At 33.8% G+C, this 20,272-nt stretch overlaps 1 protein-coding gene across 1 annotated transcript in view; it reads left to right on the forward strand.

Moving 5' to 3' along the window:
• LOC130441585 (acyl-CoA-binding protein-like) overlaps positions 1-20,272 on the forward strand; it is a 38,632-nt gene that overhangs the window by 10,959 nt on the left and 7,401 nt on the right. The window contains exon 2 of the mRNA XM_056775319.1: positions 18,526-18,549. Within this exon, the coding sequence (XP_056631297.1) occupies positions 18,535-18,549 (15 nt within the window). The 5' untranslated portion in view covers positions 18,526-18,534. The remainder of the gene's footprint in view (positions 1-18,525; positions 18,550-20,272) is intronic.

The raw sequence follows: 20,272 nt of genomic DNA on the forward strand, positions 1-20,272 counted from the left end.
GTGGTGGTGTTTTATGTTTACATTATTTTCAGACTAAAAGGCGAAAGACTAAACTGTTTGTGACTTGACTGCGAACTATCTAAAAAAATTGTTGAAAAATTAATCCAAAGTTAGTTGGCAATAATCCATATATCTTGCAGAAAATTTGTATCGAGAATTATTGCACTAAATCTAAGTTGGAATTTCTGGAACCGTTGGCGATATTCATATTGAATATACTGTTTACACCACAACTACACCAACACACACAGAGATAAACTGTTTAACTTCAGTCTCTGAATACGATCACTTGGTCATCGAAACGCGCGTCGGTCAGTGTAATTGTGAGTGTTGGTGTAGTGGTGATGTAAACAGTATATTCAGTATTGCACTAAAAGATGATAATGTCAATGATAGAATGAAGCCCTGTTAGATTATGTACAGTTTATGAATAGTCCCTTAGAGCAGCTTAGCGAATTTGGACAATTTCAATACTATCAGCGTTTACCAATAATAATGTTCCTACTTATTTCCACTTTTCAAAAGCATGAAATAGTTATTTTCCTAACAAGTGCGGAAAGTGATACTTTCCCGCACGCGACTGCAGTTGTCCCGAAGGACGCGGAGCGGAGTTCGGGCAAGCGGTCAAGTGCGGGAAAGACACTTTACGCATGAGTTGGGAACATTATTTTTTCTACGGCCATATATACAAAAAAGTATACCGACCCTTTTTCAAAAATTATTTTATTCCAACAAACATAATAATATACAAAACATTAACTAAAAACTACTAATTATTATAAATATTAATATTGAAAACACAATTTGTTGCAATCTGTAGACTAGTAAGAATTGCCGGCCCAGTGGAGTTATTTGGTTTCAACTGGAATGCAGATGATGTCGGTGAGGATGGCATCGGTTGCAGGTGGCATAAAGATGACGATGACGGTGACGGCAACAGTTTTAAGTCATTTGTAGAACAGAGAAACTTTTTACCATCGAATAGCGGGACCATAATGTATTAGATTTCAAAACCTTACTTAGGTCTGAAAAATACGCCAGAAATACCTTATACCATGTAACAAAATGGTCGTATTGCTTCTCATACTTTAGTCTGGATTTGGCAGGTAACAGTTCGGAATTAGCTTCATTTGCAGCCTTCAAAATGGCTTCGGGAAGTTCTTCGTCGGATGAATCCATTAATATTATTGTATCGGATTCGGTTTAATGTGGTTTAATTTAGAAGAAGATTGTTCTTATTCGGTCACTTCCAAGACGTTTTGAACAACTTTGACATTTTAGTAACAATTACACGCTTGGGTTGTCATAGCAATTGATATCAAACCCGGGTGGTTTGATAGTTGTTTCTCCTTTGAAAAATGTCACTTTCCCGCACTAGTGCGGGAAAGTGACACTTTCAAAACTATAATGCGTGCGGGAAAGTGGGTTAAAACGCACGGTCGTAGAAAAAATCATTATTTTGCCGACTCTATAGAATGTACGAAGACTGTTTTCTTTTTTAAGCTCTTATATTTCATAAATGAGAGTCATATTTAGAAAATAAAATAATTTTTCTACCAGAAGATTGGTACAGTATTACTTCCAATCAAAAGTTAATATGAAAGTCAAGGAATTCGTCAGAATGAGAGACCAACTTTTCTATAACCTCTCCATAAAAATATGCCGTAATTGAGCTCAAGAAGGTCCTTTCGTTACTATCTAAGCGTTGTATAGCCAAGCTTCACAAATTTACAATAATTGTTAGGTGAGTTATCAGAGATTTCTCAATTGAACTTTTGGTGAAGAAGTTATCTTGTAATTATACGGTTAAATATTGTACACAAGAGATTAGAGCACCCCTCTACGTTTATTTCGTATCATATTTGACATCCTTTGTAATTGCTGTTCTCTGATCCATAAAATCAACAAGAACAAATTTTTCGGAAACAGAACTCAAGTCACCTCTCCTGACTATAGTATTTAAGGAACTATTTCTTTAATTTTTATACCGTGTGAGGCAATTCACTTTTGGGGCTTTCGCTAAACATTTATGGAAACCAACAGTCACATTGTTTTTGGTTTTTTAGCTCGATGACCTCAAGTTTATACATAAAACAGTTCACTATCCTCTATTTATTGAAGAAAAATAGTAAATATACAAATATTCACGCATAGTGCACATGATCAGAGTTGCAAACGCAAAAGCCGAGTATGTAACAGGCCGCGTTTAAGGAATAATTTGCGGTTTTATACAACAGATTAATAATATAAATTATAAATAATTATGCACAATGTAAACGTGATTAAATATGTGTATTCAAACATTAAAATAGAATCTTCATCTTTTACCTCAATAAACACATTTTCTTATTCTCCATGAGATGACACTGAGCTTCCGCTGTTGTCAACATTTATAATAAGAGGCCTAACTTGTAAATCAATGGCAATGTCTAAATTCCACATTTTGGATTCAACCTTTTCCTGGATATGTTGAATATGCTTTTTCCACTTATCAGCTCTAAATAGCTTCATGAAAAATATTCTTAACGTCAATGTTTTATTTTCTGCTACAACATATTGATTAACATTTGCCCAGATCAACTCAATGGAATTGAGTTCACAATGGTAGGGCAGTAATAGTAAAATGGTTTTATTTTGCTTTTTGGCCGGTTCATCAATAATGTTTGACTTATACTTATTTCCATGCTTATCGACAATTTCTAAAAGTTCTGCCTTAACCATCGTTTCATCAAAATCGATATTTTTAGAAGAAAGCCTTTCTTGAATACCTGATTCAGTTGCTATTGTTGGAATTTTCTCAAGTTTCCTCGTGTGATATGAAGCATTGTCTAATACGACAACACAATTCTCTTCAAGCTGCGGTAGAGTTTTCGAAAAACAATTTTCGAAACCGTCCATTTTCTCGTGACAGTCTCCGGTAAAAAAATCTCTTTAGGAACAAGCTTTTATTTGAATGATATTTTAGAGGACTTACAATATGGCTTTAAAAATGAAATAGGTTAAAATAACTTGATATTTAGAATTAGGCAATTAAGTGAGAAATTATAAATAAAGGTAACGAAATTAATTTGTTTTATAGTTTTGGAGATAGCATTTGATCAAATAGGAAGAGATCTGCTATAAGTAAGTGTCAATCAAAATGAACTACTTAGATTTGATTACATACATACATACACAGACAGGTCACACTAAATAAAATAGTTTTTTGAAATATTACCTACCTGATGGGTTTTTTGATCCAGTGGAAAATCTATCCAAGAGTGCTTGCCCTGAGGATTTTATGGAAGAGTCCACCCAAACCTTATCCTTTGCATGTCCAGCGTTTACCCATGTTTCATACAGGTAGTAAATATCTCTATTTTCTTCACAAAATATCTTAATTTTTCCAAGGTATTCTCGCATCCACACAATTACGAGGTTGTATTGATATCTAGTTAGCCTAGACCCTTTCCATGCATAAACAAAATATTGCGTTACCATAGCAACGAACAATAACTTATTAGAAGTGTCAATGTAAAGTTTGACGTCAAAAAAGTAAACCAGAGTTATGCAATAAATTAAAAGAAAAAAGATGTCCTCCGAAATTGTGAAAATCGAAAAATTGAAGTAACGAACCGTCATCAAGAACCTTCGTATGCGACCGTGAAAAATTGAACTGCAAGCTTCAAAAGAGGTAAATTTTCCATTGAAATGATGAACGATCGGGAAAACCAGTTTCTGTGTCAGTCCCCGAAAATATCGATGCATTTCATGACATAATTTTATCAGACCGTGGAATTGGGCTAAAACGGTTATCTGAAGTTCACGTCAATTTGGACATGAGAAAAATTGTTGCAAAATGGATCCCCAAATGTTCGAATGTTGACCAAAAGCGCGGAAGGGTAGCATCATCGCGTTCGATCTGTCCTCGATTTGAAAAAAGTGTAGACTTCTTAAACCGAATTGTTACTATGGATGAGACTTGGGCAAATTTCGACGATCCAGAAAGAAAGCAACAATCGATGGAATGGCGACACTCTGCTTCTCCAAGATCTGAGAAGTTTCGTGTCCAAACATCTGCTGAGAAAGTTCTTGCTTCAGTTTTTTGGAATTGCCATGGAATAATTATGATTGATTTCTTGGATAAGGGTAGAACAATAACTGGAGATTATTATTCAACATTACTGACCACTCTACGGGAAAAAATTGAAGACAAAAGACGCGGAAAGCTGTCCATAGGTGTTTTGTTTTTACAAAGACAACGCCCCTGCACATAAATTTCATGTTGCCATGCAAAAAATTCGTGATTTAGGGTTTGAATAACTAGAACACCCCCCTTATTCACCAGATGTGGCTCCGTCCGACTATCATCTCTTTCCTCAACTGAAAAAAAGTTTAAAAGGTCATAAATTTTCTTCCAACGAGAAGGTAATAAAAGCTGTGGAAGTCTTGTTTGCAGACCAAGAAGAAACATTTTTTTTAAAGGTTTAGAGACGTTGCAGGTTCGCTGTAATAAATGTATCCAAATAAGAGGAGAATATGTTGAGTAATAAAATATTTTGACTTTGAAATTTTGTTTGGTTCTATAGTAGGCTAAGAATTTTTCAATATATCCTCGTATTTCTGCTTTATTTAACAATAAACTGTTACTTCCTCGTTTTTTGTTTTGAAGTCCCATTTCATTCAATAAATTATAGAATGTTGATCTTTTAAAATCCGGCAAGTCTTTATCTTCGTTAACTACTCTCAACTTTATCCACAGGTAACTCATATTGAAAGAAAAAATTGTACACAATTCTTCTGATGGCGCTTTTGTCGAAATTATCAATTGAATTGTTAATTATTTTTCTTGAAGGATACTTTTTTGGGTCGGCCACTCCCGAAATATTTGCCATTTTAGAAATAACGTCATCAACAGTATTGTCATCATTTTTTTGCATTCCATTCTTATAAATATTCACAATTATTTGTTTTCCGCAGCGTTAAAATGAAGATTTTTAGCTCTTGGCGGAGTACAGCTAATGTCAACAACTTCATCAGCTGTATCCGTTTCATAAATGCCAATGTTTAAGAAAATTACGCAGCAGACAAAATTGAACAATCTCATTGCAGTACGATAATTCCATGCCAAATGCCGTCCCTGTGCTACACCTGATCTAGCGGCTTTTGCGGCAATGCGGTATAGCCCCCCCCCCAAAGCGGTCTTTTATTTGTGGTATATTATGGTGCCTCTGATATAGAACAATAATGATTATTTTGGTCCACTATTTTTCTTCGATAAATAGACTTTAATCACAAACCTCTTTGTCTCCTGGATCACTTGGCTTGATCTACCAAAGTTGCACTTATCGACCTTGACCAGCTTATGGACTTAGACTCGACTTTCAAATTTTCTACATACGAGTATTTTCTCACGATGATTGTACTATCACTAATACTGGGTTCACCGTACACTGCACTCATTTTGTGATAAATGTTTGTAACACTTCAGCTACCTTCAGCTTCGTAGCACTGGTTTGTACTATGGGCAACTGTAGTGAAGGAACGGCGTGATCATAAAACGTATAGAGCCGTTTCCTGCCACTAAGCAATTTACTTTTAGAACAAACGAAAAAAAAACAGATCCAGAAGATAATATTTCTAATTCCTTTTTATTTGACTTTTGATTTGATTCTTTATCACTTTTCATTACTATTTCTGCTCATTTGAAAATAATTTTAGATAAAACCCTAGCAAGTGCAAAATAAACATGAAATTCTGCCTCAAGATTTAACGAAACGTCTAGATAAGAGGATAAACAAGATATATGTGATCATATCGAAATGTTTATCGTGTGCTCGAAATTATGGAAAAACTCATGTATCATCAATCGCAGTTGATGTCAGAAAAAGTGTATATTAATTGCAAAATATATTTAGTATCAATTATATTGAATATAACACTAAAAAGTAGATAAAATGCTACTATAAAGATTTATATAAAAGATAATCAATTTAATAAAATACTAGCAACCTACCCCAGCTTCGAAAGTTAATTGTTTATGACATTTTTCACCACTTTGTATTTATCCAAATTAATTTCTTAATTCATAGATGGTTCATACAATGCTGGCAATTGATAGAATTTTGTTAAGTAATTTCCCAAAGTTGATTACTATTTTCTTTTTAACTGTAATTTTACATAATTGTGATATATTCGACAAATTTTATGTGCTTTTCCGGTCCAGGTGCTTGCATGAACCCTTGTTCCCCCGTTGTAAATAACCCGGATGACTTCTAGTCAACTAAACTTGCAATTGCGCCCTTGACCACTTTTGCCATGGTCATCAGTTCGACCTTCGGTAAATTTTCTATAAAATTTTCCCTCGGCGCTGGCAGTCATTCATACATTGGTCACCGTACACCACATTCATCTTGCAATCAATGTTAGTAGTACTACATCCCTGAGCTTCTAAAAACACATTTCTTATCCCACAATTAGCGGAAGTATTGATGGCAGAAACCTAGTTATTCGCCTATAGGTTAGTTGAAGAATGAGGGATATGGGCCAGTAATAGCAGCTTGGCCAATCAATCGGTTTGAAGCATTGTATTTCTAAAGCAAGTTTGTTCGTTTAAGCATATTAATTATGGCTAGAATATTACTATTAAGAGTAGAGGTTGAAAATTTTTATAGTTAAAAATTAAAAAGTTGACAATAGAGAATTGACAAAGACAGATTTGACTATATCAAATAGAAACAGTATCTACAACTAGACTTAATTTATAATACTCTTAGCGAAATTGATATTTTCCATTGTTTTTTTGCATCTATAATTTTAAAATGTGAAATCTATTTATTTCCAAGATAAACATGTCGAAAACAAAAGCATGTGATCGGTCGATATGGAACAATTGAACACTTTATAATAATATAATAATATATGTTTGCCAAAGCTTGTTTTTGATTAGACAAAGACAATTTTACCAACTAAATATTTCCAAAAATATTGATTTTAGAAATAAAAAGTTTCCAACACCAACTTTAGCTAAAAAAAACTTTTTACGTGGCCGTTATGACTCAAAATCATAAAGTAAATTGACTAACTTAACCTAATCTCCAAGTGTATCACTGAGCTTTAGCTTTCCATCCGTAACTATCGTGCGATGCGAGAGTGCCGTTCTACACACATTTCCAAGTATGTACACGAGCATTAGTCACCCTTCCTCTAACCGACATGCACCGGGAGAGCGCTTCTCTCCATGAAGAAAACTCAATTTGATACCTGCTGAGATATTATGAAAGAAAACAGACTGGTTACGAAAAAGGGTTTTATTATAAAAATTATCTACATTCCCCTTCAATATACTCTCCTCGCCACACACCTTTCCATACGTTTTTTCCATTGATCGAAGCAGTGCTGGTCTTCTTTGGCGAGTGCCTTTAAGAACTCCGCCGTTTTTTGCTTTACCGCTTCCATCGACTCAAATCGGGTCCCTTTCAAAGCAGGTTTTATCTTCGGAAACAAAAAAAACACGATTGCAATTTTGGTGAGTACGGCGGATGTTCGAGCACTGGAGTGTGCTTACTGGCCAAATACTGCTTCACAGATATCGCGTTATGAGCAGCTGTGTTGTCCTGGTGCAAAATTGGGCCGTTTTTTACGAACTCGTTCTCGCAGTGTTGCCAAAACTCACAAATAGTTTGGTTGACAGTCTCACCCTCTGGAACCCATTCAATCATCACCATACAGATTACATTATCGATTGTGGTATGTTACTTCATAGATTAAAATAGAAGAAAAATCAAAAGTTTATGGATATTTTTCAACAGTATAACAGACATAAAAGTGATACTTCAATCGATTATTTGTTTGAGGAATATATGTCTATGAATTCAATTAAAGAGACATTTTTAGAAAACAGCAAAAATAAAAATAGATTTATAAATCTTTTCTATGAAAAATTGGCTGAAAATAATATTGAATGGAGTCAAGCAGAAAGTGATGCAGATGTTTAATTGTACAATCAGCTCTTGATAGTTCCTCCAAGATGTGGTCGTTATAGCAGAAGTGATTGATGTTTTGGTGATATTAATGGCGTTAGCACCTGATGATAAAGAAATGTTTTTCTTAAAACCATTTAAAAATAATGAGTTGCAACGAGTTTATGCAACAAAAACCATGTTGAAAAAATATGCAAATATTACCAAAATCATCTCTTTTTCATTCATGCATACTGGATGTGATACTACATCTGTTTTTTATAATAATTGAGGAAATTATTTTATGAAAATTTTCAATAAGAACAGAAATTACGTACAGCAGCTGAAACTTTTATAATTCAAGACCATAATGAAGAAATACTTTTTAATGGAGGTATTTATTGTATTCTCACCATGTATGGTGCTAAAACTGCGCCAAAAACTTAATAAACTGCGATACCTGCAGGTTCAACAATGTAAAAATAATACTTTGATATTTACCTAAAATCGGGATTAGAAATCAAATACTTAAAACCAATCAAAATTATGCAACCTACAGCATCAATGAACGTCTTGAAAATTACATTTTGCTCTCGTAAAAGAGGGTGCGGTGCAGCATGTGGCTGCAGAAAAAGTGGTTAGTATTGCTCACATTGTATGTAGTGGAAGTGACTGTGATCTGTGACCCACATGAACTGCGATACAAGTGTTTTATAGCATTAGCTTCAAAAGACAAGAGCGTACAACTCAGTTCATAACTTCCAACACAGGAAGCAGCAAAACAACATATCAAAAGAGTGTACCTGCAAGTTCAACAATGGAAAAATAATACTTTGATATTTCCCTAAAATTGGGGTTAGAAATCAGATAAATACTTAAAACCAATCAAAATAATGCAACCAACAGCATCAAGAACGTCTTGAAAATTACATTTTGCTCTCGTAAAACAGGGTGCGGCTGCAGAAAAAGTGGTTAGTATTGCTCACATTGTATGTAGTGGAAGTGACTGTGACCCACCACTTGAAGGAGTTGCAGTTGCAAATACTTAAAATATTGTTGAAAATCAAATTTATGCACAAAACTGGGAGAAGCTCTTAAAGTACAAAAAAAATTGTGTGTGTCAGCTCCGACGCACGACTGGAGTTTACTCCTTAAGTTCGATAGTCTAACCAGACGCAAAAAGAGTTTAAAAAAGGGTAAATTTGTTAATTAATGAAAATAATATACATATATAAATATATATATTTATTCAATTTATTCATTTCATATACATTTATTATAACTAATCGACGAAACATTTTACATTAAACTTTTTACAATAGTCAATTTCAGATGTGCAACCACGTGTTTGTTAGATGTTCCGGCAATATCATCTACACCTCTTTCTGCCATAGTTATTTGAAAATACTTTCAGTTCACTTTAGCGCAACACAATGATAAAAATTAAAACGTCACAATAACAGCAATATAAGTATGTTGACACTGACAAATTAGAAAGTTGTGCATCAAAGGGTGCGCACCAAAAACGTAACGAGGTCATTCATCGATAGATTTTACTCCTCACATTTTTCTCATACCAGGCCCCTTATATATGAAAATCGATTCTTAACGAATTTAAGATTCCAATCCTATAAAATGATACATAGACTGTAGGTGACGGTTATGCACTTCAACGGAATGGCCAATAAGTGATTTTGTCCATATGGGGATCACAAGCTTAGGTTACATATTTATTTCTTGTCTATCTTGAAATTGAATATACTTTTATTTATCGTTGATTTTTTTCATCGGTGTTTAAGGTCACTCAAGTTGTTATTTTAAACCTTAAACCAACCTCTAGACAGGTCTATGTTGAGGAATAAATTCTCTCATAGATGAGAGTATGCTTTTTCTGGTTAATTCAAAAACAAATTTATTCGAATATTGATGCAGTTAAGCAAATATTCTTCCATTCTACATGATTTTGAAGCAATTTTCATTGTAGCTATTAACATAATCGCCGTACAGAATATAATTATAAAAATAGAATGTAGCTCGACATTATTGACCTCAAAGATAATAAATGTGTTTTTTTGTATGTTAATGTTGTTTCACGGTCATGTTAACCCCTTAGTATGTGAGGAGCGACGTGTGGTTTTGTAAACAGTTTTTAGTGCCTAACATTTATTGCACCCACCTACTTTGATTAGAAAAATAGTGGTAAAGGCGTTAATTCGGAGGATATGTGGGTAAAGTTAGCCCAAACTTTTTCGAAATTCAAAAAAATAAAAGTTTTGCTGAATTGTGCTGCGAAACAATTTTTTTTTACAATACTGGAATTTCTATGAGCTGATAAAAATTTTTAAAAAAAATAGCTCAGCCATTTTAGATTTTCTAGAGATCAAAGAAATTTTTAATCGCAAAAGTAAAGGTTATGCTTGCATCCTAGGCCACTGTGCAGTCGGTACGATAAATTATTTTATCGAAATTAGTGATTAAACTTCGATAAATGTGGATTTCATAGATTGTGCTGAGTTGTACTAATATTAATTTATTGTTCCATTGTTTATTACCGTTTAACGCTGACAAAATGAACTTCTCTTCATAATGTTTCCCGTAGAATCGATTGGTTTTGCGAAACAACAACTTCTAGCATGATTTTTTTGGATAATTTTTTATAAACAATCACAAATGACAAAAGAAAAAGCCGTGAGCAGCAGAGCTCCATCACGAAAGTCGAATTTTTCGTCGAATGAAGAATTTAACTAATACACAAACAAATCTTTCCATAAAATGAATTTCTTGGAAATGATATCAATTCTCAATCTTATTTGTTTATATGGAAAATTTGCTATTCCTCAATAACTTTTCATTTCACAACTTAACTCTCTCTCTCTCGAATGAAAATTCATAATTTCAATAGACCCGGTGGTCTCGAACCCTCTTGTTCAATTCCAATTGACAACAAAGAAAAAACTGTCATAATGACAAGAAATTTCGAAAATGGGAAGTAAAAAAAATCACCCAGCAACGATCATACTCGTATTATTCATTAAATAGGAGGCGGTCCAGTTCAACAATTACAACGATCAAAATGATTTCGGGCGTTTTGTGCTAGAAGAACTGAAGAAGAAAACTTTCAACTTGAGAAAGACAATTCTTCAACATCACGCCTACTTGCATGCGAAGTTCGAACCCTCTAGTTAAATTTTTTCTGGCCAAAAAATAAGAAAATATAACAAAAATGACCATAAAATGGAGAGGGCTGGAGATGGAAAGTTTCGACCTTAGACAGGAAATTATCTCGCAACTAATTGAACCTACATGTGAAATTTCATTTTTCAGTCGCTTTTCGTTTGACCTGCAGAGGTGAGCAAAGGTCAAAAATCACTTTTTTTGCACTGCGACCCCTCGAAATATTCATTTGTTTTCAACCAAACTCTAATAACATCAATCCGCCGCCAAAAAGCCATGTATGCTAATTTTGAACCAAATCGGACCCATAGCAATTGCTCGAGAGACGAAAATAAGAATTGTAGCTTAAACAGATATATAGATATATATATATAAAAACTACAGACATTCGAAAAACCATCATAATCGTGTTCAGGAGGTCTCAAAACATGGGAAAAATGATGTGCCCCCCATTTTTCTTCTAGTCATGCCTACCGTAATAGTCTAATTTTTCCTTGAAAAATCCGACTTAAAACATGGATATTTTTTTTCATTTGCCTATGAATGATGTAGTTATCATTATAATTATTATAATATTGATAAGTATAATTCTGGAAAAAATATATACAGTATACAGGTTAACAAGTTTTTAAAGTTCCAGTGTCCTAGCACAACTCGCCATAACATTTACTTTTATGATGAAAAATTCCTTTGTCTAGTACGAGGGTGGTGAACTTTGTTGCCCCTATGAAATCCACAATTATCGAAATTTAATCATTAATTTCGATGAAATAATTTTTCATACCGACTGCACAGTGGCCTAAGATGATTAGATTTTTGGTTAGAGGTGTTAATTAATTTTTCCAATTTTTCTCTAAGCACAAATAGCAAAATTCTATCACAATTCAACCCTATTTTTTTTCGAAATTCGAAAATGGCTGGGCTCACTTTTGTTGAATTTTTTCTCAGCTCTTATAACATCCAATATTAAAAAAAATATGTTTCGCAGCACAAATAGCACAAACCTAGCACAAATTATCACAAATTTCAAAAAAGGCTGGGCTAACTTTATCCACATTCGGAGGATCATTTTATTTTTGAATACTTTTGATAAACGTTTTCCAACACCGTTTTTTTAATTTTCGATTAAATTTAATCACCTTTTAAGTTGAGGTGAAATTTTCAAATATAGATTATTGGATGTAAATTTTTCAAATATATAGACCATTCTAAACTCACCAAACGAGAATTATTTTTTATCAAAAATTAAATTTCTATACATTTCTTTATTAAATGGACTTAGTCTAATGCCCGATTGGTACGAAAACAATGTTTGTGTGTTATATTTGAAAAATATTAGATTATTTACTGTATTAATCGTTTTTAATAGTATTTTTTTCATCTCATATGATATATAATCATTTTTTTTATATGAAACTGAATATTGTATTTCAAACACAATCCAATATTATTCACACACCTCCGTCATTTATTAGTTTCCACCTCTCCAAGTAAATGATAGTTATACCGTTGTGAATATCGAAATTCCAATAATCCACTAATGACATTTTTTTCCTGGAATAGTAGACTACCTGACGAACAATAGCCAACCCCACCCACATCCCTAGACTGCGCGAGCGCGCTGCATTACTAGTCGAAACTTGATTGTCGCACTTACTGCACGTGAAAGTTCTTGACGCCCTTTGCGTATATCATTTTCTTCTGTGAATATTTTATGTGTCGTGTCATATTTGCTTGTTTAAGTGATGGATACCAATAATAAAGGTAAGCCTTTATTAAATTAATATGAAATTGTATTAAATATATTGTCAATAAATGACTTAATGAGCCGTTAATAATACCCTTTTTTAGAAATGTTTTTACTTTATTTTTCAATTTCAATCGAACAAAAAACTTTACTTCCGCACCTTTCCGAGTTACATTTTTGATTTCATTATAAAGTATAAAGTCTTATAAAGAAAACTGCTTAAAATCAGCTGCTAGTTTTAAAAATAAACGAGTTTGAAATTTTTTTGACAAAAATAGAAAAAAATCTAGGGGGTGAAAATGTTGACTCGTAAATACCTCTTCGATAAAATGAACGAGCAACATTCATTATCGATAAATGAAAAAATTAAATATTTAGAAAATTATTTACTCGTGTGTTACGGGGACACAGAAGAACATAAAAATGTGATAAAAAAGAAGTTTTCGTATTTTAAATGATAAAGAGGTGGACTCGGGCACATAGAATACTTGAAAACTTTTTGGTGGCCAATAATTCTTGCTTGGAAGGAACATTTGAGATCCCCGTAGACACGCATCAAAGGCCAGGACGACGTACCAAATCTTTTACCGAATCTAGCGAAAGAACAAAGAGAAGAAAAACTGAAGGAGTCCACGCATCTTACGACGAAGAAGTAATTGTTCACGCGGCACAAGTAATTTTACAAACAGAAGGAAAAAGAAACGCGTCTACTGTTTTAAAAGACATTACATATTCTTCTGCGTCTGCCAGTGATTATGAAAACAGACATTCAAAGTCTAAAGAAATAGAGCCCATTACTCCTCTACAAGCACTGACAATGTTTGTTGAAGCCGATTTGACCAGAGGACAGTACGAAATTATTCGAGCAACGAACAAAAGATTCTATCCACATTATGAATTATTATTGAAGGCCAAAAAAGATTGCTACCCACCCAAGGAGTCATTACGAGTGACGTCTACCTGCGCATAAGGAAACCTACAATCTTTGTTGGATCACACTGTAACCAGATTATCCCTCTTCTTAGAAGAAGTCTTACCCACACTTGATGCCGTTGAAAGGAACTCGTTACTGTTAATCTGCAAATGGGGTTGTGACGGCTCTCAACAAGCCCAGTTTAAACAAAGACTCTCAAACGAAGATGAATCTGATGCTAATATTTTTATAAGCTCATTTGTACCTCTACGAATTGTTTGTGGTGAGGATAAAAGTAAAATCGTGTGGCAAAATCCAACTCCATCTTCACCTAGATATTGCCGTCCAATAAGATTTAGATTCGTAAAAGAATCTACGGACATCACAAAAGAAGAAATCAATTATGTAAAGAATAGTGCAAACTCATTAAACTTGACGAAAGTTGACCTCAATGGAGAGAATTTTTTTTCAACATAGTTTTAAATTGACTATGGTTGACGGAAAGGTCTGCAATGCAGCTACAGACACCAAATCGACCAGCAGATGTTATATATGTGGAGCTACATCAAAAGATTTTAATGATTTAACAAAAAAAATGATGTATGCCCTGAAGCTCTTGAATTTGGCCTTTCCGTATTACATGCAAGAATCCGGATATTCGAAAGTGTGCTGCATTTAGCATATAAATTGTCCGTGAAAAAATATCGCGAGAGACGAACCGAAGAAGAAAAAAATCTATAAAAGCAGAAGAAACTTAATGTTCAGCAAAGATTTAGAGAGGAGACAGGTCTCTTAGTCGATATGCCAAAAAGTAACTTCGGAAACACAAACGATGGAAATACCAGCAGAAGATTCTTCGAGAACTCTGAATTGGCTGCAGAAATCACTGGGATAAGTTATGACTTGATTATTAGATTAAAAGTGATATTAGAAGCCATATCAAGCGGCCATAAGATTGACGTAGTAAAATATGATAAATACGCCATGGAAACTGCGAAACTATATGTTGAGTTATCCTATGACTCCAACGCAACGATGCATAAGGTCTTAATTCATGGAGGTTCAATAATAGAAAATTCGTTGTTGCCGATAGGGCAACTTTCGGAAGAAGCTGCTGAGGCCCGCAATAAACATTTTAGGTCTTATCGCCTAAACTTTGCTCGCAAGTTTTCGAAGGAAGAATGCAACTTAGATATTTATCATAGGTTACTATTAACATCCGACCCATTTATTAGTTCCATGATAAAGACGAAAAAAACCGCTTCAAAATTATTTTTGCCTGAGACAATGCAGCTATTAATTCCTGCTGAGCCAAACCGACCAATGGAAATTGATGAAAGCAGCGAAAATTTAAATGCAGATGAATAAGTCTCCAATGTATGATTGATTATTTTTAGTGATTATCTATTTAGCTTATGTAACTTTAATATTGTATAACGAATGTAAAGATCCTTTTAATAATATAATATATTTACTTACTTATTAGAACAAAATAAAATTTGTTTTATTTAATAATACATACCTGAAAGTATTACTAAAACGTAGACAGCTGTCCCTCCTTGGGGAAAGCCGTGAGTATGTCATATGTATTTTCAATATAATATTAAAAAACACTTTAAAATCAACTACGATCTCGAATAAAATATTTTTTGATAAAAAATCACAAGTAGGTGCGCCTAACCACCGTGCACCAACAAATAATTTCGATGAGTTATTCCAAACACAGAATTCTTTTTATGTAACTATTTTGTAATATAAATATCACATAAAATTATTTTGGCCGCCTAAATCCTGAAAAACGATCTATGTGCGACGTAGCTATTGGACCCACAGATTTCACAACTATTTTGTGTCTTCCCAGATATGTTATGACGATTTCTCTTCTGAATTTCAATTTAGTGATTCTCCTTCCTGTAATTCTGTAAATCTACCAAGTATTTTTTATTGCTGCGTCTATTAACCATGACAGTATTCATTTCTTCTTTCTGATTGATTACGGTACTGATTTATGTCGTGATCCATTTGATCAATTCTTCTCATATTTTCATTGTAGATGGAAATAATTGATAGCTGAGGTACATTTATATGTTTTTTTGCATGAATATCTCTTCACAAGCGTGATTTGAGATTCTCCGAGAGAATTTGATGCACCTGCTACCACACTGTTTTCCATACATTTCTCAATGAAAATCCGTCTTTTCTTTCTATTTTGCTTCGAAATCAAGATCCAGTTTCTTCATTTGTTCATATGTTGTTAACTTACATTTTACCGAATGGATCCAGTATACGAACACCTCCTTTCTTTCATATGCTTTAGAAGGTTCAAGCTAGTGAATAAATTGTCCCTCACTGCGTGATAAGGTTACTTTTTTATATGATGGGGCAATCAATTGAACTTAAAATGACATCAAGGGGATTGATACTTTTCATATTCAGGGTTTGGTACTGGCGTATTTTTCCCCGATTAACTTCAAAATACATCATGTACCTAAAGGTGGTATTTAGGCACCATACTGTTATTATCAGCAACGTGAAAAAATTTCGCAATGAATATAAATCTTTCCATCCGCATACATTCAAAAATAATGTATTTATTTCTCATGTTCAGCTTTGTATCCCAGTAGCTCTTTATTCCTGGGCAAACACTATAACCAGAGTATAAGAATACCCATAAACGCCTTTATTTCTTCTGCCGTAACAATCATATGCTGCCTTTTCCACTTTTTGAAATATGGAAAGTTCGTTATGTACCTGTACTGATATTGATAGTTTAGTGCAGGAACTCGATATTACGCAATCTTCTTGTGCATGGCTCTTGTTCATAGACTCATCGAAATATAGTTCTAAAGTTATGTTTTTACAGAATATGAGGGGATTTTTGAGCAACAATATGGATGTAAACAACGAACAGGTTGTTAATGAACTTTTTATTTCCTGTAAATCGCTTGGTTGCTGAATAATTCATTTTCACAATTTCTATTATCATTTTTTCCTGATAATTTTGTAAGCGACGGGAAGAGTTAAGGGTTCTATCAAGATTTCAGAATAATAAAAATTCGGTTCGATGGCGATTGCATCCAACATTCATAAAAGGAAAAAATAAATTGTTTTGTGAATAATCCGCCGAGCTATTTTAGCCGGTTTGGTAGCAATGCATAATCACTTGTGGTTATATCCGGAAAGTAGGTCGGCCTACGGAGTTGTTTGTTAAAATGGTTTCTGATACCATGCAATGTCTGCAGCAGTAGACTTTTTCGAATTTCTTTCTTGGTCCAATACGGTGGTATTTTTGTTAAATCCTCAACAAATCCACCCAGTAAGTGGGCATAATATTTACTATTATTTGTGCGTCTTTTTGAAGGTAGTCGATGTAAATTATACCGCGTGGATTTCAAAAGAACGGTATTGGCCTTCTTTAGTACCGATTCACTGTCATTATTGCTGATTGGTCTTTAGTGTTCGTGGGGGATCAAAGTTTCATATTACCCGCCAAATATTTTTACGATTTTGTTTTTGAGCTAACATGGTACCCAAATTAACAATTAAATCAATAAACTTGGAAATTTTTTATAACTTATTTTATTGTCTGTTGAAATATAGAACTGCTTATACTGCATTATAGTTCAAACAACAATTTGAACATTTTTCCTTGTGGTTTGATACTAAAATAATACGAGAACCCAATAATTACTAGAATAGCATTGATATCCGTGGACGGGGCTTTTGTAGTATGTATTTCTTCTACGGGACGTTGGATGTCGTAGTTCATTTTAATTTGCTGTTTGCGTTGTCAACGTGGCTTGTTCCTATTCATCTGCAGCCATTTCCTAGCGCTTATTTGTTTTTGTTTCGTATGAAATTTTTGTTTTCTACTCGGTAAACAACAAAGATAAAACTCTTTGTTGGAAGAAATCGTAAGTATGAGTGGTTAGCGGTTAGCAAAGTCTATTGATGACAACAAACATTGCTCTGGACGCCTATCATTTGTTCGAATCCATGAAAATTACAGATCTTGTGCTTCAGGCAGCAAACTTTTTATTTGAGAGCGTTAAAATTGCGACGAAAAATGACAATACATCTGCACAGTCATCTCCGTTTAACAGGTTTTGACTAAAAATGACATGTTATCGCTTTTAAACTTACCTTACTAGCTTAACCTGGCTCGGTGTGACTTTTTCTTATTTCCACGCATGAAAAGAAGAACGAATCCACAACATTGAAGAATTGAAATTTCTGGAACCATTCTCGATATTCATACTATACCAAAACTCGCAATTACACTTTCTGACGCGCGTTTCGCAGTTTACCTCTTCGCAGTCTAAGACGATATCTTGGTTATCGAAACGCACGTCAGTCAGTGTAATTGTGAGTGTTGGTGTAGTGGTGGTATAAACAGTATATTCAGTAATATTGAAGAGTATTAGAGAAAAAAGAAGTAGGATCGGTCAGCTAATTGTACAGATAAATACAAAAATTTTTTGAGCACTGTAAGCATCAATGGGACAAATGTATTAGTTGTAGTGAAGAGTATTTTGTGCGGAAAACGTTGTTCTATAAAGAATACTTTGAATTGAGTATTTTGTTCTAATCATTATAGAGGAGCTTCTGTCTTTAATTAGAAACATGAGAATAGTTGATAGTTATAGATAATCGATAAAACATAAAAATATTCTACACATTACCAGTACTTAAAATGAAAATTCCTGTCGTAAATATATTTTCTCTATTATTGATATTTTTTTTTATTTCAGATAATCAAAATGTCCTTAGACGAGGTGAGTACTTTGGCATATTCAATTACATCTCTACCAAACATATACTTTACAGAAATGAAAATTTGGTTTCACTAATTTTTTGAAATATCTTTGTTAACCTTTGGACGGCTATAATATATACAGTGCTTTTCAGATAAAAGTATCCACCTTTAATAACTTTTGTAATACTGGTATTTAGAAAAAATCCAAAAACACGTCAATTTATGTTGGAAGGGGCAAGCAATATGGCTTATTTAAACTTACTGGAAAAGCCACTCCCTCACCCCTAGCAGCATCCCCTTTATTTTTTTAAATTACTTTTCATATTTTTTATGTAAAATTTAGATACTCCTCTTTGAGCTGATTTCAAAAATGTATAATACTTGTAGGTTAAAGTGATTAGTTTATGAGATAAACAATTTTTCTTTTAAGAGCACAAATTTTACTTATTATTTACTTTCACCTTATTTGCCTGTACTAAAATGGGTTGTACAACAGTTCAAACTCTTTAATCTTTTTAACTGTGCTATTTATTATGAAGTTACAATAAGTGTTCAAAATGAGTACCATTCACTTCCATACAATGGTATAATCTATTTTGAAATGCCTCTCTGACATTGCTTAATACGGCTGGATTTAATTGTCGACATTCATTTTCTATCCTCTCTCGTAAATCATCCAGAGGTTCTGGTTGGGTAGCATAAACTTTTGTTTTTAAATACCCCCATAAAAAGAAGTCTAGGGGTGTTAAATCCGGTGACCTAGGTGGCCACTCCATCATCTGCCCCCTTCTACCTATCCAACGAGTGGGGAATGTTTCGTTTAAAAATTGTCGGCCAGGCATAGCATAGTGTGGGGGAGCTCCGTCTTGTTGAAATACCAGTAAATGTTCGGAAAGGTTATCATCATTTTCTATTATTGTTGTAATACGTGGGTCAACCCCTTCCCTGAGTAACTCAAGATATGATTCACCATTTAAATTTCCGTTGATGAAGAAAGGTCCGACAATGTGGTCACCTAGGATACCACACCAAACGTTTAACTTTTGGGGATGTTGTGTATGGAATTCACGCATAATATGTGGATCACTTTCAGCCCAATATCTACAATTATGCCTACTTACTAAGCCATTTAATGACCATGAGCATTCATCAGAAAAGCAAATATTGTTTAACAATTGTGGATTGTTATTGATAATTTGCGTCATTGATTCGCAAAACTCTAGACGACGATCAAAATCATCTTCATTCAACTCGTGCACCAACTTAACTTTGTATGGGTGGTACTTGAATTTATGTAGAACTCGGAAAACTGTAGAAGATGAAACGCCGATCGCTCTACTTATTGTTGACAACGATTGGGGTTGTTGAGCCTCTAAGCTGACTTGCCCTAAAATTGCCACTTGGATTGCTTCGTTATTTACGAGTCCCTCTCGCTTATGCACTTTATTGCAAACAGACCCTGTTGTGGTAAATTTCTCCATCAGTTGAATTACATACTTATGACTTGCATGTCTTCCGTCATGTAATTCGTTAAATATTCTAGCAGCAGCTCTTGCACAATTATTATTTTGGTAGTATAAACCTACAATTTCAATTCTTTCTTGCAAAGAATGTGACTACAAATTCTAGTTGACAATGTCAAACTTTAATAAAAAGTAGAATTTTTTGTTGTTTGGATTTTTTAAGTAGAATAAATAGCACAGTTAAAAAGATTAAAGAGTTTGAACTGTTGTACAACCCAT

The sequence above is a fragment of the Diorhabda sublineata genome, chromosome 3 (assembly GCF_026230105.1).
Source record: "Diorhabda sublineata isolate icDioSubl1.1 chromosome 3, icDioSubl1.1, whole genome shotgun sequence".
NCBI classification, from domain to species: Eukaryota; Metazoa; Arthropoda; class Insecta; order Coleoptera; family Chrysomelidae; genus Diorhabda; species Diorhabda sublineata.